Source organism: Peromyscus maniculatus, chromosome 21, assembly GCF_049852395.1.
Source record: "Peromyscus maniculatus bairdii isolate BWxNUB_F1_BW_parent chromosome 21, HU_Pman_BW_mat_3.1, whole genome shotgun sequence".
NCBI lineage: Eukaryota > Metazoa > Chordata > Mammalia > Rodentia > Cricetidae > Peromyscus > Peromyscus maniculatus.
Window position 1 is genome coordinate 1339706 of NC_134872.1, and position 21400 is coordinate 1361105.

The window sequence follows — 21400 nt, forward strand, 5'->3', positions numbered from 1 at the left end:
AAATTCTAGCTACATATGAGTCTGGTGTGATTCTCCCCAGGTGTCCCTGTTTCTGACAACAGAGGTGTTTCTTTCATTGTCTTACAAGGCCCATAGACCCTCTTGACCAAGGAATCTCCATGCTATTGTCATGAGACATTTTAGGGTCAAAGCCTGTTTTCTGACAGGTGTAATAAGCTGTAATCAGCCAACACAATAAGACAACTAATGACACAAATACAGTGAAAATTAGAGAAAGGATGCTTATTAAATGTGACCACAGTGGGAAGAGGAGCAAACAGGTCCAGTGACTTACTGAGTCTCTATTTCATCTTTAGCATCCTGACATGAGGTTTAGTTTTAAATTTGTGGAAAGATGACTTCCTTCTACTTTTTATCTTCAATTTTTCTATTTCACTTTGCTAATAAACTAAATCTTTCTGGTCATCACTCACCTCTTCTCAGTTACCTGACTTACCCCAGTTTATTCCCTGGAGATTCTCTCTGTCTGTGCCTGTGTCCTCCTCCATCATGGGTTTCTTATCCTTGAACACTGTATTTTCCCACTCCTAACTTCTAAGTGTTGGCATTACAGGTGTGTTCCATGAAACACAAATCTTCAGGGAAGGTTTAAAGTGTGTCTGCTTTTCCATGTCTATAAGCATTGTCAGGAATTTATCAAGTGACATATAGAGGTAGAACATGTACAATTACTGTGTGCATTTTATTGTGGTTATTGTTGTATTGAGACAAGGTCTCGGGGTTGGGGATTTAGCTCAGTGACAGAGCGCTTGCCTAATAAGTGCAAGGCCCTGAGTTTGATCCTCAGCTCTGGGTGGGAGGTGCTGGGGGAAGGAAACAGACAAGGTCTCATGTAGCTTAAGATGATCTTGATCTCCTGATATTTGTGTCTCGTTTTTTTGAAGTGCTGGAATTAATGATATGAAACTAACATGTTCTGTTCTAGTGTAAGAATTTTGTTAATAAACTCTTAGAAATTTTTTGTTAAAATATGGGTTAAACTGTGTTATAAGCACTTAGAGCCTAAATTTCATGGAGTCCATTCCCATTTAAATAATCAGTTACAGAAAATTAGAATTACTCACATTAGGAATTACTTGGACTGAGGTTCATGCTCACATCCCTGAAATTCTGGCATATTAGCATCTCTGGACTCCCATCAGAGAATTGAATGGCATGCCATGAAATTGCACAAAAAGAAGCTCCTTGAAAACAAATACTTTTTCAAAATAGAGAACATGCAGACACTGCCCTGTACAGCTGATTGTTGTAGAATATTATTTTCAGATGTGTTACATTTGCTTATGCTGTGGAATATTTGTTTAATGGTGCAAAGATGTGTTGTATTCTGTTGCATGAATTCTAAATGGTCTTATGATAAAAGCCAGAGGCAGATATTGGGGTAAATGCTGAAATATCAGAGAGACAAAGCCACAATGCTTTCTCACCTCTCCAACTCCACGAATCCTCTGACTGAAAGCCCCTGAGTCCTCAGCTGAAAAGCTCTTGTTCCTGTCTCCTCACGCCTTCGATGCCCTTTTCCACCTAGCCGGTTCACTTTCTTCCTTGTGCTGGGATTAATAGCATATGTGCTTCCCAAATACTGGTAGTAAAGGCATTAGATCTTAAGCACTGGGATTAAAGACATGTGACTCCCAAGTACTGGGATTAAAGGTGTGTGCCACCACTGCCTGGCTCTGTTTCCCTCCTAAACTGAATCCATCTCATGTAGTCCAGGTGGCTTTGAACTCACAGAGATCCAGACAGATCTCTGCCTCCCAAGTGCTAGGATTAAAGGTGTATGTTACCACTGCCTGACCTCTATGTTTAATCTAGTGGCTGACTCTGTCCTCTGATCCTCAGGCAAATTTATTTGATACACAATATATCCCCACAGCATTCTTTCATGTTGCATTTGTCTAACTCCATAAAGCTGTGTTACTTTGCCTGTCTGAAACACCCGATGGTCTAATAATGAGCTGAACAGCCAGTAGTGAAGCAGGAGAAAGTATAGGCAGGGCTGGCAGGTAGAGAGAATAAATAGAAGGAGAAATCTGGGAGGAAAATAAGAAAGTGCAAGAGAACAAGGAGAGGAAGATGCCAGGGGCCAGCCACCCAGCCACTCAGCCAGTAAGAATGAAGAAAGTAAGATATACAGAAGAAAGAAAAAGAAAAAGCCCAGAGGCAAAATGTAGACAAAATAATATAAGTTAAGAAAAGTTGGCTAGAAACAAGCCAGGCTAAGGCTGGGCATGTATAATTAAGAATAAGCCTCCATGGTGATTTATTTGAGATTTGGGTGACAGGCCCCCAAAAGAACAAAACAGCCAAAAACAGCTGGTGGTCCTCTTCTTCTTCCTGCACACACCACACTCATTTGGAATATACTTAATGAACATATTCTCTTTGTCCTTTACTATACATTGTGACCCAATCCACAACCCATCAGTCCCCTTCCTAGTTAGCCTCATCAGTCATCAAAATCCAAACCCTCAAGAGAACATTAGCATCTTTGAAGGTAACTGGAAGGGGCTAGAGGGAGTAAAGGAGGGATGGTGTGATTCTAATTCAATTAAAAATATATATAAAAAATAAAATGGTAAATGTGGCTATGCTAGTTTAAAAAAATGACCCCCAAAGGGAGTGGCACTAATAAGAGGTGTGGCCTTCGAATTCATCAATATAAATTTAACAACTTCTTATGCTTGAGATATTTAGAGACATATGTGGTGATATTGACAATTGACTTTTTGATAGTTTTTACTTAAATGTTCTAATACTGAAAGATCTAAGGACTTGATCAAACCATGTCCTCCTTTAAAATTAAGATTCATAAACACAGCACTCGCTCAATGTACAAGGCTCTGCTATGGACATGGGTGCAGCAGACGATGAAGAATTTAATCACATTTCAAGTCCACAGTGTAAACAACCGTGAAGAAATACTGCTGTGTCAATTTAGAGACATATAAAGTGTAAACATCTACAAGGAGCACAGTGTGGGGACCCCGCCATTTATTCTCAAGTTTTAATGACTTAGGTGCATGGGTATTTTGCCTGTGTGTATGTCTATGCATCACGAGCACTCCAGAAGAAGGAATGGGGTCCCCAGGGACTGGAGTCACAGAGAGTGGTAATCAGCCATGTGGATCCTAGGAATCCAACACAGGTTGCCTGGAAAAGCAGCCAGTGCTCTTAGCTGCTAAGCTAGCTCTCAAGTTCATTTCCTATGCCCTTAATCTCAGCATCCAGGAGACAGAGGCAGGGGGGATGTCTCTGAATTCCAGACCAGTCTGATCTTCACAGCAAATTCCAGGCCAGGGAGATTTACATAGTAAGACCCTAGCTCTAAAAAAAAAAAAAAAAAAAAAAAAAAAAAAAAAAAAAAAACTAAAAAAAGAAAAAAACATTATCATCTGAAGATGTTAATGAAAACATTCCTCCTGCAGCAGCTGAGATGGCCCAGCAGTGAACAGCACCTGCTGTTCTTACAAAGGAACAGAGTTGGGTTCCCAGCACAGACATTAGGCCACTCACAACCTCCTGTAGATGCAGCTCCAGTGCTTATGGTGACCTCTTCTGACCTTCACAGTCAACTGTCCAGGAGTACAGTACATACATACACGCACAGAGAGACAAAAAAAATCATGAAGTATATACAACCTACATATTTCTGTTAAGCTACATTTTCTTAAATTTCAACAAAAAAAACTGGTAAAAAGACAAAACATCAACCCATTTTTTAGTGGGAAAAATTAAAGTGCTTTGCAAAAAGTAAACATCCATAAGAGATCAATTCTTTCCACCGTGATTATGCTTTGAAAAATATTTAATCATTTTTTAAAATATTCTTCTTTGTTGAGGGAGATTTGTTTGTGTTATTGCTCAGCTTCAACAAGGCCACACCTCTCACTAATGCCACTCCCTTCCGGGGCCATTTTCTTTCAAACCACCACAGCCACCTTTTCCCCTTTATTTTTTAGATGTATGTTTAATTGAAATAGAATCACATCATCCCCCCTTTCCTTCTTCTACTCCCTTCCAATAACATTCCTTCCAACTGTTTCCATGTTCCTAAGTCAGGCAGCTCACATGCATCTGTAACTCAGGCTACAGAAAGTCTGATGTCCGATTCCGGCTTCTGAGATACCACACCCACAAGCACACACCCGTGTTCAGATGCATGTGTACACATAATTCTTAAAATCTTATTCTATGTGTGTCTGTGCACCACATGCTTTCAGTGCCATCAGAGGTGAGAAGAGGGCTTCGGATGCTCCGGAATTGGAGTTATAGATGTTGTGAGCCACCATGTGGGTGCTGGGAGTCAATCTCCGATTCCCTGGAAGGGCAGTCAGTGCTCTTAACCACCAAGTCATCTTTCCAGCCTGTGCACGTAACTAAAATAGATATTTAAGAAGAGAAGATTCTAAGTTTAATTTTGTTTGGTTGAAAATGCAATCCCCATGTGAGAGAATGTCTTATCTGAAGGGGCAGAAAGTAGCTTAGGAGGGAGGGGAAGAGAGGGGAGGAGGAGGGGGGCGGTGGAGGGGAGGAGGGAGGGGAGGAGGGAGGAAAGGAGGGCAGCACTATGAGGAAATCAGATCCTGAGCTCAGGGTCAGAACCTCCTGGTGTTGCAGCTGTCACAGCTCACACTGGCTGAGGCTGAAGTCATGCAGATTCGCCTTAAAGTGGAGAGTTAGGCTCTGCAATGATTACCAGATCTAACTGACGTCCATTGAGCACCCCTTCCTACATTAAGACCCCATGTAGAAATCATCAGGGAGCTACCAACAGGCTCAAACTGCAAACCAACCCTGAGCAGTGTGTGTCATGTGGAAGAGGAAGAGTGTGGGTCTCCTGCTCCTGGTTGGCCCTTGCTCACTGCTGTCCCAGGATGCACAGGAGCTGGGGAACAGGGTCTCAGGGAGGTGATGGTGAGGAGACTGTGTTGGAGGAGAGCTCCTTTATTGGTTATTGAAGTAAGGGACTAGTTTATACAGCTCTAGTCAGGGGGAGGAGGACAAAAGAATAAGGAAGGAAATGCACCTAATTTGCATAAGTGGACCTGATATAAAACAGGCAAATGTTAATGGTGCAGAAATCCAAATACCAAAGTGCTCTGGAGGAAGTGCTGCAGTGGAATCAGGGGCTTTCCAAGCCTACCAGTTAGGCTGCTGGTCACGTGATTTCTAAGGAGCCAGTTCTCTGGCATAGAAACAGAAGCTTAACTGACTCTGAGTGGGCCCAGGCCTGATTTGAGTCGTGAGCAGCACCAAGCCTCCTGTGCTGTCCGAAAGATGTCCTGAGTCTAGGCTGTGCAAAACAGTCCTTCACCTGGCCTGGGAGCCCACAGAAGAGAAGACAGTCTACAGGGTTTACAAAGGATTGTGTTCATGTAGGGGGGGGGGCAAGTAATAGGTGACAGGTGATGCACAGTGTGAGTGAAGGACAGGGAAGGTGACAGTTTTACTTGAGGGCTTAGCTTGGCCTCAATGTGAGGGTGAGCTGTGAGCTGAGGGAAGATTTGCAGGGCATGAAGGATTCTTCCAGGTAGGCTCCAGATCAGGAAGTTCCATAATTTCTCCCAAGAGCACCAACAGTTGGGACTAAGTGAGCAAACAATTGAGCCTAGAGGGAATTTTATCATTCAAACCTTGTCCTGGCTTTTATTTTAGTTTTATTTATTTGACCCAAGATGGAATTATCTAGGAATAGGAACCCCAATTAATAAAATGCTTCCATCAGTAGGCAAGTCTGGAGGGCATTTTCTTGAAAAAATGATTCGTGAGCGAGGGCCCAACTCACTATTCATGTACCAAAGGCTGAGAAGTTGGATTATATAATGCAGACTGAGCAAGTCAGTAAGCAGCATTCATCCAAGGATTTTGATTCAGTTCTTGCTTCAGGTTCCTGCCTTAAGTTTCTGCCCTAACTTCCTCAGTGATAGAATATGACCTGGGATTTGTCAGGTGAAATAAACTCTTTCTTCCTCAAATTGGTTTTGGTTAAGGTGTTTTGTCAGAACAATTGAAAAGCAGAATATTATAAACCACTATTGGGCACGTATGACAACTTCACTACTGCTCAAATTTGTTTTTGACAGAGAACACCGGTTTTTATGTTTATTTTTAGTTTTTATGTGTGTGTACCTTTGTGCATGTATACTACATGCCAATCGATTGGAGATGCCTGTGGAATCTCAAAGACGACATCAAATCCCATGGAGCTGGAGTAATAGGAGGTTGTACGTGGCCCATCGGGGTGTTTAGAAATGAATTCAGGTTCATTGTAAGAGCAGTTAGCACTTTTAACAACTAAGCAAGTCTCTCTTGATGGTTTCCGTCTTTTTCTCTATTCTTTATTCTGTATTCTGTATTCTGTATTCTCTTTTCTTATCTCTATCCAGAAATGTCCCTTCTAACTCTCTTGAGGTTTTCCTCCTAATTCTCTCATTCTGGGTGTTTTCCTTCTAACTCTCTCATTCTTGATATTTCCCTTCTAACTCATTTTAACTCTATTTTCTTTCCCTTACAGCTTATATGCCCCAGCAAAATCTTTGAGGAAATATAAAAATTACAATGTGGTTACATTCTGTTTTTCAAGTGAATGAATACAGTGAATACAAGCAAAAAACCCAGCATGTTTTGCATATCCCTTGTATGATTAAACATTTTAAGTATTACAGGTGAAAAACAAATTATCCCACCACCCACATACATTCATACCCAGGCAGTTTGTGATAGATTAACTAAGTAGGCAAGCAAGATACTCTTCTCAGTCAGGTTTTTTACTAGCAGGCTGCATTTTACGGTTACAAAGAAAGGGCCAACTACTTACCTAAAGGTAATCTTATAAGGAATCTTAAAGGAATCACAAACCTAAACATTTATACATGAAAAAGAGTCAGTCAGCTCTACTTTAAACCTTTAGGGTGCATACCCACTCATAATGTTTTTTTTTTTTTTTTTAATATCAGGAGCTTGAGGGCAGAAATTGGTATAAGGAACTAATCACCATCTTTGATCATCAACCAATCCTAGCAAGGATGATATGTCAGCTAGTAACAACTGGGCAGCTTTGTTCTTGTTCCCTGACCTTGATGAGTTCCTCATTCAATTATGTGCCTTTCTAAAACTTTAGGTTGTCTTCTTGGGTTTTTCACCTCAAAGCTATTATCAAAACATCTGATCTACCCAGAAGTTATTATAAGGCTTTGTTTCAGATAAGGATGCACTTCGAAACCTGTGAACACATCTCCCAACATTAAGGTTAAAAGAATTTAAGCTAGCTGGGATACCAGGATTCAGTTGTTTTTCTTTTTTTTTTTTTTTTTTTTTTTTTGGTTTTTTGAGACAGGGTTTCTCTGTGTAGCTTTGCGCCTTTCCTGGAGCTCACTTGGTAGCCCAGGCTGGCCTCGAACTCACAGAGATCCGCCTGGCTCTGCCTCCCGAGTGCTGGGATTAAAGGCGTGCGCCACCAACGCCCGGCTTCAGTTGTTTTTCTTAATCATTACCGTAAGCCACAGTCTATGTGACTCCTCCATAGAAATGCATGTGTTCTGCTGTGTGATACGTCCTCCTTTTATTTTTAATCATCAAAACTCTATTTAAGCTAACATTATTATTATTGATTAGTCAGTACAGCTTAGGAAGGAATTATCTTCATAATACTCCATAGATAAAAATGAACAGTAGAACAGGATGTTTCCAAGAGATGAACACACTACATTATAGTCATTGGGCATCTTCCCACACCCTTTCTCAACTTGCCAAATACCAGAGAAGGATGGCAGCAGCAAATGTGTAAAGGCACAGCAGAAGCAAAAGACATTCTGGAGTCTGTGGTGCGGAGGCCTCTCCTATCCAAGATTATAAGGGATTTTCATCCTAGTGCGCTGACACCCTGAAGTCCATTGCCACCTGCTGCTCCTCTGACATGGCCATAAACAAGCCATCTTTTCAAATCCCAGCATGGTGATTTTTGCCTGCTTTTCATTTCTGAATCCCAGGGCCTGGAACAAGGTGATCCACATGGCAGATTCTCCATCACATATTGAGGAGTAAATCTGAGAAGAAGATCCCTTAAAGCTGGAGACTAGAGAAGGAAAGGCAAGTTGTTTATTCATATGGTGGAGATCTTGTCATGTGTGTGTGTGTGTGTGTGTGTGTGTGTGTGTGTGTGTGTGAGAGAGAGAGAGAGAGAGAGAGAGAGAGAGAGAGAGAGAGAGAGAGAGAGAGAGATCCCGTCCATTCTAGGCCAGCAGACCTTAACCCAGGTAATCTGAGAACCACTTCTCCACTCAGAACACAGCAGCAAGTCTATGGACAAAAGATGGAATCTGAGCCACATCTGACCTCACAGCCTCTGGAGACAAGAGGGGGGGCATCTCAGGTACAGGATTCCTCCCCATCCAGCATGCCTGTTGTTTTCCATCTCTCATCTGCCCAAGCCACAGTTATGCAGCCATATGACTTGCTGCATGGCACAGCCTGACTCTGTCACCAAGATAAGATCAGAACTAAGGAATGGTAGCTCTGTGGATACATTTGAGACAAGGGGAGGCCACCTCTGTATAGGACTCAATAAAAGGGTATCAGGAAGGACACCTTGGTCCTAAGTCACAAGATATGAAATGGTGGCCATGGCACTCTCATGTTGGATAATATCATGTGTTTAGAAGGTTCCACATGGGTGTTCGGAGTATTGTGCTCAATGCCTGGGTGTAGGTGTCTCTGGAAGGAGCAGCCTGGTGTCATGTGGAGATATTGCACCAATGTCTGAGCTGGGAATCATCAGAGTTCTCTCAGTAGCATATTATCCTCCTTGGTTCCTGCCTCTTCTATTCTATGTTCTCTGTGGACATGGACTGTATGACCACTGACACAGCAGCCAACTCCCATCCTAATTTCCTTGCCTCCCTCAGACTGTTGTGAAATGAGATCACTAGGAAGCCAGGTGGACTGAGTTGAACAGAAAGAACCGTGATATAACAGTGAGATCATGGGAACCCCAGATCGTGAACCAGAGCTGGACATTTCAGTGATAGACATAGGTCTTTGGTTTCCTTGATTTTGTCAGCCAGATCAATATCTGGGCTAGGACCAAAAGGATGTTGTCAGCAAGACAGGTATCAGTGTAAGTAACTTGTCCCCAGACACTGCTCCCAGGATACCACAGCACAGAGCTGTATCTGCAGATGGGGAATCAGGGCTCTGGAGATTCCTGTCCCAATAGTTCTTTCCATGGCACTTCTGGTCTCTGTCACTCCCATTGGGATTTCATAGAGAAGCCAGTCAGCCTCATCCTGAATATGAGAGTGGTAAAGTGAATAAGGACCACTCTGCACTCATTATCTACCCATCATTTAGGGTACAGACTCATAAAAATATATGACACTGATGAACTAGGTCGATAATATTCTGATTTCAATAATAAAATTTGATAACACAAAATGCACTCAATGAACTTGATTCTCCTATGGACATGGATGCAGCAAACTATGAAAGATTCAATGGTATTTTAAGTTCCAGAACGTAAGCAGCACCTGAATGAACCCAGTGACGTATCAGAGATAAACATCCCCAGTGAGCAGAGTATGGTGGGACATGGATTTCTCTCAGTACTCAGGGGACAGAGGCATGTGGATGTCTGTGACTTCCTGGTCAACTAAAAGAAGGAAAAGTAAAGAAAAAAGGAAAACGATTTGAAGATGTAAATAAAAACACTCTCCCCTGTGTATGGCTAAACTCTGTAGACGACACAGCTGGAGTCCCAGAATCTGGGACCTCACAACCTCCTGTCCCTCCTACTCCCCGGATACTAAGAGCCTCTTCTGACCTCCACAGATGACTGTACTCCTAACACTCACAACACATACACAAACAAATATACACATAAACAAAAATAAAAATAAATCTTAAATCTATTTTCCTTCTACATTTTTGTGAAGATATATTTCCTGCACTGTATATTAAACTAAATATTAAAAAAGAGTATCAGAATCCAAGATATGTCTAGTGGGAAAGCTGAGGATAAATACAGGCAGAGATGTAAACATCTATTAATTTCACCACATCATTGTATTTTGGAAAATAGCCATTCCTTTTTGTAAACATTATGCTTACATGTACTTTATTATTAATGTTCAATGAAGCAAATGTTTTAAAATTCTAAGTTCCTAACGTAGTAAATATGGACTGATATAATCCACACAAGCATAGGTACCTTTGAGGGACAGTCAATTTTTGAGACTTTATAGACATCCTGACATCTCAGTGTGAGAAATGTTGACTCAATGGCTTCTGGGCTGGACTCAGAAGGTATTTTGACCAGGATTAGATGGACAATGACCAGCGTAAGCAAATAGTCTTCATACACTACTCCTAGGGAACCAGGCCTCAGAGCTGGGTCTGAGCCAGGAAAGCAGGGCCCAGGAGATTCCTCTTCCAAGAGTTCATCTTTCCATGACCCAACCACAATGCTCTATATCACTACCATTGGGAATTCTTAGAGAAGCCAATCAGCCAAATCCATATCAAGATTATAAACTGAACACACACTAGCAGAAATTCAGTGTCCACTCTTCAAGCAGGATGAAGACCTTAGTTCCCACGGCTCTCCTCCTGCTGCTCCTGGCCAACCTGGCCCTGACCAGGAATCTGAAGGTGAGTGTGGGTGTCAGGAGGGAAAGGACCTAACCTGGGAGACAAAAGGACTCACCCCTCCCCCTGAGTCTGCAGCACAGGAAAATCTGTCTCCTAGCACAGCCAAAACCTTCTGGTCCCTTATTTATTTTATATCCTGTCCCCTATCCCCTGTCTCCTGTTCCCTGCACTTCTGTGAGAAATGTGGGGAGCAGCATAGGGTACTAGGAGGGAATTATAGATCTAAGTTCCACTGCACTTAGGTTCACACCCTCTGCACTATTTGCAAACTCTCCTCACTGGGCCTGACCTCCTGGAGCCCCAGTTCATCTGTGCTGTCTACATTAATGACATTCATATTGAGATATTCAACAGCAGAGAGGAGCCTCCGAGGATGGAGCACTGTGCACCGTGGGTAGATCAGCAGAAGGCAGAGTATTGGGAGAAGGAGACCGAGAATATGCTGAGTATGATGCAAGTACACAAGAATTTAATGAAGAAAATATTTTGCATCTACCATCTAAGTGAAGCTGGTGAGTAAACCCAAATTAGAAATCCCAAATTTCAAGTTCCCAATGGCTTTGCTCTAGGCCCCATTTCCAAGATTTACCCCAGCAAAATGTGACCCACATAGACTAGGCTACAAGGAGCCTTGGGACACTGACCTGGTTTTCTGCACAATTTAAGCTCAAATGTGGCCATTTACAAAGGCCAAGTGGGAGGGACGGAGTCACTGGAGGGCCCCGAGGGACCTGGCCCTGTAAGAATGGCTGACAGTAGGGACTTGGACAGAAAATCATACACTGCAGATCCTGATGGCCTGCCATGTGTTGCCTGGAGGGAACTTCAGTCATGGACAATATGAATTACTCTTCAATGGCCATAATTACATTGCACTGAATGAGGACCTGAGAACTTGGACTGCAGTTGTCAAGGCAGCGGAAATGGTGAGGAAAGAATGGGAGACGACAAGTTTTGCAAAATATTTGAAGAATTACTTGCAGTATGAAGGTGTGAAGTTGATCCTCAGACAGCTGGACTACGGGAAGGAGATTATGCTAAGAACAGTTAAAAAAAGAACTGCCAACCCTGAACTGAGCCTAGAGCCCTTGTCCTCCTCAGCAGGGAGAAGCTGGATACTAACTCAGTCTTGCATCAACGGGGAAGAGTGTCATGGGTTTCCTACTTGAACAAGAGAGAGGGACTCTCATAGAACTAAGCCTTCACTCACGATAGATCAGTCTTTCAATTTAACAGCAATTCCCTTCCATTTGCCTTGTGAACCATGATGCCTGTCATGCTTGTTCACTGTCCGTGTACTTTGGAGGTCTGAGCTCAGTGCTCCTGAGTGTCTGTCTCATCCAGTCAAAACCAGAACTCTATATTACTGGAAGGAGATCCAGAGTTCCCTGCTCTGTGCTGGCTTATGTTAATTCTGAAATTTTCCAAGGAATAGATTACCCCATCTTTATCCTAAGATTAGACTGATGTGTGGAGTTGGCATCTCTTCTTCTAGCCAACTTTCCCACCCATTCAAAACAAGGTTACATGCAGAGTGATGGATATTCAGGAAGAATGCAAAAAGCCTGAATTTTCTAATTTATTCCCTTCAGATACCCCTAAAATTCATGTGACCCGTAAGGTCAGAGCTGATGGGAAAATCACTCTAAGGTGTTGGGCCCTGGACTTCTACCCTGCTGAAATCACCCTGACCTGGCAGAGAGATGGGAGCAACCAAACTCTGGACATGGATGTGATAGAGACCAGACCTATAGGAGATGGAACCTTCCAGAAGTGGGCAGCTGTGGTGGTGCCTTCTGGGGAGGAGCAGAGATACACATGTCATGTGGATCATGAGGGCCTGCCTGAGCCCATCACCCTGAGATGGGGTAAGGACTGGGTGTGATCACAGAGTATATCACAGAAAGATTGGGAGTATTAGGGAGAACTGGACCAAGGTCATGAATGGTAGCTGCACATCAGAAGCCTCACTGTTCCATTCTTCTGTCAGAGCCTCCTCAGCCCTCTGTCCCCATCATGCCAATTGTTACTGGCCTGGTTCTTGGAGCTGTGCTTGTGGGAGCTGTGGTGACTTTTCTGATATGGAAGAGGAGGACTAAAGGTAAGGAAAGGGCAGGGTCTGAGTTCAAGTCTCCCTGGGAATATCAAGTCCAGCTGAGAGTGTGCCTGTCACATGAGAGCAAATTTTCATCCACACAGTTGCTTATTCAGTCTTGTGCTGATGTGCTGACATTAACTCTATTGTGAAGGAAATAATGAACAGATTCTTCACTGCAGTGATAGAGATGGCAGAGTCCTGATCCTCAGCTGTCAGAGGTCAGATGGAAAGGTTCCTACTTAGAACACATATCCAGGAGTCCAGTTAGTCCTCCTCATGTACAATCTACTATCAGGTTTCCCCATCTTTCTCTGGATCTGCAGTCACAGTTCTGGAAACTTCAGATAAGGACCAGGAGATTCCTCTAAGCCTTGTAGATGCTGATGCTTCGATGAACTCTAAAAAAAGGGATTATTCACAGGGGTAAAATGGGCAGAAGCTATGTTCAGGCTTGCCAGTCATTACAGTGCGGTCTCATCCCTAAGAAATCAGTGGCAGTATAGAGAGTATTCCATGAAAATTCTCAGCCAGCCCATACCTCCTCATTATGTCCATCTTCAGAGGCTTTGATATGCTCTTGTATCACTTTCTACTTGGAAGTAAAGTTTCTAGGATGTCCATCCTTCTGTTACAGCTTTAAAATGTGACACTATAAAGGGTGTAATGTGAGACAGGGAGAGGTCAGAGGATAGAACCCTGGGGTGTGGGGACTCTTGGGATTGGGACAGTTTGAGTGTATGATGAGCTGTTCAGAATGTCACCATTTAAGACACTGATCTGAATTTCTTCCTTGTTATTTTCTTCTACAGGATAAGAGAGTTGGACTGAGCCTAACAGGATTTATTCTGTTTTATCTTTTCCCACTGTGGCTTCAAGAACTGATGACTTCTCTTCCTGCATCTGACTGTGACTATGTGTCTGTGTCCTGAGAGCAGAGTGTGAACAGGTGATGAGTTCAGTCCTGCCCGAGCATCAATAAGTCCCATCTACACACTGATCATCATTCCTTCCCCAGTCATCATTGCTGCTCCAACAGAGGCTGGGCTGGCAAACCTCCACCCCTGACTGAACTTTAGTTTCCACTGAGCTGCATCTTTCATTCATCTTTCTTGAAATTAACCATTTTTTATTATGACACTTCTTTCAGTGTATATATTTGATTAGTGTACTAAAGATGAGTAAAAATTAATGGAGAAAATAAAGTCTCAGAACCTTCTGGAATGGTTTGTGCCATGCTAACTTTATTGCCTATTGTGAGAGTGAAGGCTGTGTAAAGACAAGTGATCCCTGTGTCTCCACAATTGTCGTTTCCTGCACTCTGGGCTCTCACACAGTCCCTTCCCTCCTGTGTCATTTTGCTAGCTCCTCATCCCCGTTCTTTCAATAAACCTGTTCACCAGGACATGCGATCAAAAGATCTCAGGCATTTGTAGGGTCTATCCAGTGTCTGTGCTGTTCTTTCATGTTAGCTGTCACCCTGTTCAGGTCTGATTCTGATATCCCATCAAGTGATGTTTAGATTAATGGTACTACAGGGATTACATTAGTTCTCAGTTCTGTATTTCAGTCTGGTGTCAATGTCTTCTGTTATTGATATTCACTGACACAAGTAGGGAGTGTTTCTGCCATTGTTCAACTGTAGATGTCTGTGGTATTCTCACCAAGTTTGTTAGAGTCCAAGCCTGGTTTCTGACAGCCCTGGGAGCTACAATATGTCAGTAATACTAGCACAGAGGAGGTTCTGCAAACAGGAGATTTGCAAGTTCAAAATCAACCAGAGCTACATACTGAGACCCTGTCTCCAAAGGAAGTCATAAATAACTGAATGAATTAAAAGTTAATTTGCATAAGGGATGGACAAAGGCGTAGTAAGCTAATGCCACTCTACAGAAATATCAACTAAGATTTTAATTTGAGACAGGAAGTAGGTTTATGGTAGGAAAGTTATGTGGAATATACAAATTGGGTAACACCAGTTGATAAACTGCTAAAGTCTCTAGAGCATTTCATAGTAGTCACCAAAGCATAAGCACAGGATTTCAGAGCATCCAGTCTCTTTCAATGAAACTGGAAACCTTTCAAAATGAAGTAAGGGAATCCTATGTTAACACCTGTCTACAGTGATGGTCACAGAGGAGATCAAGAGGAATGGTGTAGATGAAATCAGCAGCATTCTCTGTAAAACTAACCACACTGACAGTCTAGACACTGGATGTAACACCATCGTAAATTCCTTCATCCTCCCTCATATCCCTGTGATCTCTGATCACCAGGAAGCCAAGGCTTAATGCAGGTGACCTCAGCTGGCCAATAAAAAACTGTGACACAACAGTGAGGCAAGGAAACCCCATAATCAGGGCAAGGTATGGACACTTCAGTGTGGTAGGTAGCCTTTATTTTACTTTCCCTCCTTGATTCTGTCAGCTACATCAGCACATGGGCCAGGACTCAGAAGGATGTTGTGAACAGGACCAGTACAGAGATCACAGTAAGCAACTGGTCCCCAGACACTGCTCCCAGGATACCAGGCCCTAGAGCTAGGTCTGAGTGGGGAAGCAGGGCTCTAGAGATTCCTCTCTCAGTAGTTAGTTAATCTTTCCATGAATCAATCCACAAGGTCTCTGTCACTCCCATTGGAAATTCTTAGAGAAGCATCATCCTGAAGATAGAGTTATAAAATGGATAAGGACCAGTCTGGACTCCCTCCAGCTAAGCCGTTTATCTGTTCTTAACTCTGAAGCTGGCCTCTTGCAGCTCTCACCTAGAATTTAGAAGTTGTTTGCTTCTGCCTCCTGAAAGCTGGGATTAAAGTCAGGAGCCACCACCGCCTGTCTATTTTCTATTTGTGTATGACACATTTCTATGCATGTGTTTCTGTGCACCATGCTCATGCTCAGTGGCTGGGGTGACCAGAAACGGTCTTTGGTTACCCTGTGACTGGAGAGAGATGGTTGTGAGTACATTATTGGGTGCTGGGAATTGAACCCTGTTTTCATGGAAGGGTGGCCAACGCTTTTAATCACTGGGCCATCTATCCAACCCCCTTTAAATGATTGTTCCTGTGAGAACTTTGGAGGTACTCTCGGCCTGCCATATACAGGGCTCTGGGAACTCCTTCTCATAGGTAGGGTTCACTATAAACACCCTAATCAATATTTAGGAACTCAGGATGTTTCCTTGTTCTAGTTTGTAAAATTTCCCTCTTTAAGTTGCTGACATTTTTAGAGATTTCTGGTCCTCACCCACTACTTCAGACAGCTGTTCCTGATTCTAGAGGACTGTTGTGTAATGTCCTGTTGTCCTCCATCCTGAGGAAGTGGATATCCCAGACTCATCTGTTTTTGTTTCCTGTATCTACAGGGAATGAGACCTGTCTTCACTGCTGAGTATGAGTCTGGTGTGATTCTCCCCAGATGTCCCTTTTTCTGAGAACAGAGGTATTTCTTTCATTGTCCTACAAGGCCCGTGGACCCTTGACCAAGGAATCTCCATGCTATTGTCATGAGATATTTTAGGGTCAAAGCCTGTTTTCTGACAGCTGTAATAAGCTGTAATTGGCCAACACTATAAGGCAAGTAATGTCACACATACAGTGAAAATTAGAGAAAAGATGTTTATTAAATGTGGCTACAGTGGGAAGAGGAGCAAACAGGTCCAGTGACTTACTGAGTCTCTATTTCATCTTTAGCATCCTGACATGAGGTTTAGGTTTAAATTTGTGGACAGATGACTTCCTTCTACTTTTTCTCTTTAATTTTCCTATTTTACTTTGCTAATAAACTAAATCTTTCTGGTCATCACTCACCTCTTCTCAGTTACCTGACTTTCCCCAGTTTATTCCCTGGAGATTCTCTCTGCCTGTGCCTGTGTCCTCCTCCATCATGGGTTTCTTATCCTTGAACTCTGCATTTTCCCACTCCTAACTTCTAAGTGTTGGCATTACAGATGTGTTCCATGACACACAAATCTTCATAGAATTTTTAAAGTATTTCTGCTTATCCAAGTCTATAAGCATTGTCAGGAATTTAGCAAGTGACATATAGCAGTAGGAAGTGTACAGTTACTGTGTGCACTTTTTTTGTGGTTATTGTTATATTTAGACAATGTCTCATGTAGCTTTGGGTGGTCTTGATCTCCTGATTTAATGATTCTTCTTTGAAGTGCTGGGAGTAAAGGCATGTAACTAACATGTCCTGTTATGGTGTAAGATTTTTGTTTAAAAATTCTTAGCAATTTTCTTTGTTAAAATATGGGTTAAACTGTGTTATAAGCATTTCGAGCCTAAATTTTACAGATCCCACTCCATTTAAATAATCAGTTCCAGAAAATTAGAATTGCTTATACCTGGAATGATATGGACTGAGGTTCATGCTCACCTTCCAGAAATTCGGGCACATTAGGATCTGGACTCCTGTCCACAGGGACTGAATAGCATGTCAGGAAACTGTACACAAAGAAACTCCCTAAAAACAATTACTTGTGCAAAATAGAGACCATGCGGCCCCTGTCGTGTACAGCTGGTAGTTCTTCTTCTTCCTGCCCATGCTGCACTCATTTGGAATATACTTAGTGAACATATTCTCTTTCTCCTCTAGTATACAATGTGAATCATGTATATATGACCAATCCCCTTTCTAGTGAGCCACATCAGTGATCAAAATCCAAGCCCTCAAGGGAACATTGTTATTTACCAAATTTGAATTCATCAATATAAATTTAACAACTTCTTATGCTTGTGGCATTTAGAGACATATGTGGTGATATTGACAATTGAATTTTGTTTTTTTCTTTATTATTAAGAAATTTTCTATTCATTTTACATACCAACCACAGATCCCCCTCTCCTCCCTCCTCCTGCCCTCCAGCCTTCCTCCCCAACCCACTCCCTATTCCCATCTCCTCCAAGGCAAGCCCTCCCATGGGGAGTCAGCAGAGCCTGGTACATTCAGTTGAGGCAGGTCCAAGTCCCTTCCCCTGAACCAAGGCTGTGTAACGTATCCTACCACAGGTACTGAGCTCCAAAAAAGCCTGCTCATGTACCAGCGATGGGTCCCGATTCCACTGCCAGGGGACCCCTTAAACAGGTCAAGGTAACAACTGTCTCGCCTATACAGAAGGCCTAGTTCAGTCCCACGGAGGCTCCACAGCTATTGGTCCACAGTTCACAAGTTCCCACTAGTTTGGTTTGGTTGTCTCTGTAGGTTTCCCCATCATGGTCTTGATGCCCCTTGTTCATAGAATCCCTCCTCTCTCTCTCTTTGACTGGACTCCTGGAGCTCACCCAGGTGCATTACTGGATCTCTGCATCTGCTTCCATCAGTTACTGGATGAAGACTCTATGACGACAGTTAGGGTATTCACCAATCTGATTACCAGGGTAGGCCAGTTCAGGCACCCTCTCCACTACTGCTTGTAGTCTAAGTTGGGGTCGTCCTTGGGGATTCCTGGGAACTTCCCTAGCACCCTGTTTCTTCCTATCCCCATAATGTCTCCCTCTATCATGGTATCTCTTTCATTGCTCTCCCACTCCATCCCTGCTCCAGTTCTACCATCCCATTCCCTTATGTTCTCATCCCCCATCCCCTATCCTCATTTGCCCCCTCCTCCAGTTTGTTCATGAAGTCTCATCTATTTCCCCTCCCCAGGGTGATCCATGCATCCCTGTTAGGGTTCTCCTTGTTAGCTAGCTTCTCTGAAGCTCTAGGTTGTAGTCTGGTTATCCTTTGCTGTATATCTAGTATCTACTTATGAGTGAGTACATAATATGTTTGTCCTTCTGAGTTTGGGTTACCTCACTCAGGATGATATTTTGTGGTAGTTTTGTATTCCCCAAAATATTGTGCACCCTAATAAACTTATCTGGGGTCAGAGGACAGAACAGCTACTAGAGAGACATAGAGGCCAGAAAATGGTGGCACACACGCCTTTATTCCCATCACCCATCTGGATCTCTGTGAGTTTAAGGCCACACTGGAAACAGCCAAGCCTGATGACACACGCCTTTAATCCCAGGAAGTGATGTCAGAAAGCAGAAAGGTATATAAGGTGTGAAAACCGGGAACTAGAACCTTTTGTCTGGTTAAGCATTTGGCCTGGTTAAGCATTTGGCTGGTTAAGCTTTCAGGCTTTCGAGCAGCAGTTCAGCTGAGATTCATTCTGAATGAGGACTCATAGGCATCCAGTCTGAGGAAATAGGCTCAGCTGAGGATCTGGCAAGGTGAGGTAGCTGTGGCTTGTTCTGCTTCTCTGATCTTCCAGCATTTACCCCAATACTTGCCCCAGGTTTGTTTTTATTAATAAGACCTTCTAAGATTCCTGCTACAATATTTTCTAGTTCTATCCATTTGCCTGCAAATTTCATGCTGTCATTGTTTTTCTCTGCTGAGTAGTACTCCATTATGTATATGTGCCACATTTTCTTTATCCATTCTTCAGTTGAGGGACATCCAGGTTGTTTCCAGGATCTTGCTATTATGAATAATGCTGCTATGAACATAGTTGAGCATGTGTCCTTGTGGTATGATTGAACATTCCTTGGATATATGCCCAAGAATTGTATAGCTGGGTCTTGAGGTAGATTAATTCCCAAATTTCTGAGAAACTGCTGTACTGGTTTCCAAAGTGGCTGTACAAGTTTTCACTCTCACTAACAGTGAAGAAGTGTTCCCCTTGCTCTGCATCCTCTCCAACATAAACACATCAACCTTAATCTCAGGAAGTAGATGGAGTTATCTATTCCTTGGAAAGTTTCAGGATCAACATGAGCCACCACAGAGCCAGAGATTCTGGATCTCTCTTTAGGAATTTAGACTTCTGGCTCTGACTGGGCTGAGAAAGAGACTCAGTAACACTGGGCTCAGACCTCCAAATTACATGGATAGTGAACCGGCCTGAGAGAGCTCCTGGTTCACAAAACAAATGGAAGGGGACTGCTGTTTAATTGACAAACTGAAGTGTCCTGAGAGAAGGCTTAAGTCTCTGGAGAGTCCCTCCCTCTCTCTTGTTAAATTATGAATCCCATGGCACACTTGCCTCTTTGATGCAAAACTGAGTTATTATTCCAGCTTCTCCCTCTTGAGGAGGAATCCTCAGGGCTTAAGAGCTTCTCTCTCAGAACAGATGGCACATGATCTGTCTGTACTTATTCTCTGCAAATCTTCCACAGTCCAGCTACAGGACTGACTGTAGCTCCACGCATTCATTCTCCATGTTAGAATCCATTAGTTGTGCCAAGCCTGCCTCCTTCCACTCATGCCTGAGCATCTCAGCTGCCTCGCAAACTGAGGCCCAAGTGCTCAGGTCCTTGTGTTGTATTCGTGGCCATTGAAGGTTGGTGAAAATTCTCCACGGCTGAAGACAGAGGTCAGCACGTTGCAGACCATGAAGATGTGGATTGTATGATTTCCTGGCCAAGCCTCCACTCTCAGCCACTTTCAAGAGCCAGGTCCCTTGATGGGGTTTTCCAGGGGCTCAGTCCCTCCCATGTGGCCTTTCCAGATGGCCAGCGTTGGACTTAAACTGTGCAGAAAACCAAGTCAGTGTTCCATGGCTCTCTGCAGCATAGTCTCCATGGATGACAACTTAATGGGGTAAATTTCAGACATGAGGAACTGGGAAAACCCCATTGTGGACTGGAAATATGGGATTTCTGATTCAGGTCCACTCAGCAATTGCACCATGGTTGTAGATGGGGCACACTTTCTTTCTTTAGTACTTCATTGTAGAACCATAACAGTCTCCAGATGCCCATGTCCCTTCTCCTAAAACTCTGGCTTCTGCTGATCCAACAGTGCACAGTGCTCCATCCTCAGAGTGTCCTCTCTGTTGTTGAATCTCTCAGTCTGAACATTATCCAAGTAGACAGCATAGATATATTGGAGCTCAAGGAGGCCAGGCCAAGTCAGGAGAGTTTGGATATAACACAGGAGTATGAACCTAGATGCAGTGGATTTTTAGATCCTCCCCCTGCTGAGACCCCTAGCTGCTCCACACTACAGCCTAGCCCACAGAAAACAGGGACCAGAGATCAGAAAATAAAATGGAGAAGGGACTGAAGATCCTGGCTGGGCTAGGAGAGACACACTTTCCTGTGCTGCAGCCCAGGGGTGGAGTCATTCTGTATCTGAGGTTAGGTCCTTTCCATCCTGACACCCACACTCACCCTCTGGATGCCTGGTCAAGGCCAGTTTCACCAGGAACAGGAGGAGAGCCTCGGGACCAAAGGTCTTCATCCTGCTTGAAGAGTGGCATTGAGTCTCTGCTCACCTGTGTTCATTGTATAATCTTGATATGGATGAGGCTGATTGGCTTCTTTAAGAATTCCCAATGGTAGTGATAGAGAGCATTGTGGTTGGGTCATAGAATGATAAACTCTTTGAAGAGGAATCTCTAGGGCCCTCCTTTCCTAGCTCAGTTCCATTTCTGGACCTGGGATCCTAGGTGCAGTCTATGGGGACAAGTTGCTTACCCTGGTCACTTTCTACCTCATCCTGGTCTCAACATCCTCTAAGTCCAGCCCAGAGGCCATTGAGCCAGCAATTCTCACACACTGAGATGTCAGGTTGTCTACGGTGTCTAAGAAATTGATTGTCCCTCAAAGGTACTCATGCTTGTCAGGATGATATCAATCTATGT

General features: G+C 43.3%; 1 protein-coding gene across 1 annotated transcript; it reads left to right on the forward strand.

The window, feature by feature from the left end:
- The first annotated feature begins 10349 nt into the window (after nucleotides 1–10349).
- On the forward strand, nucleotides 10350–13843 carry LOC121820856 (H-2 class I histocompatibility antigen, Q10 alpha chain-like). The gene is made up of 7 exons (XM_076558053.1): nucleotides 10350–10358; nucleotides 10596–10668; nucleotides 10911–11180; nucleotides 11440–11714; nucleotides 12233–12536; nucleotides 12659–12769; nucleotides 13576–13843. The coding sequence occupies exons 1-7, from the start codon at nucleotides 10350–10352 to the stop codon at nucleotides 13578–13580; spliced, it is 1047 nt and encodes a 348-aa protein (XP_076414168.1). The 3' UTR covers nucleotides 13581–13843.
- The last annotated feature ends 7557 nt before the right edge of the window (nucleotides 13844–21400 follow it).

Coding starts and splice junctions, on each gene's coding strand:
- LOC121820856 (XM_076558053.1), top strand. Junction 11,715..12,232: donor AGGAGATTATGCTAAGAACA/GTTAAAAAAAGA, acceptor GAATGCAAAAAG/CCTGAATTTTCTAATTTATT. Junction 12,537..12,658: donor GCCCATCACCCTGAGATGGG/GTAAGGACTGGG, acceptor TTCTTCTGTCAG/AGCCTCCTCAGCCCTCTGTC.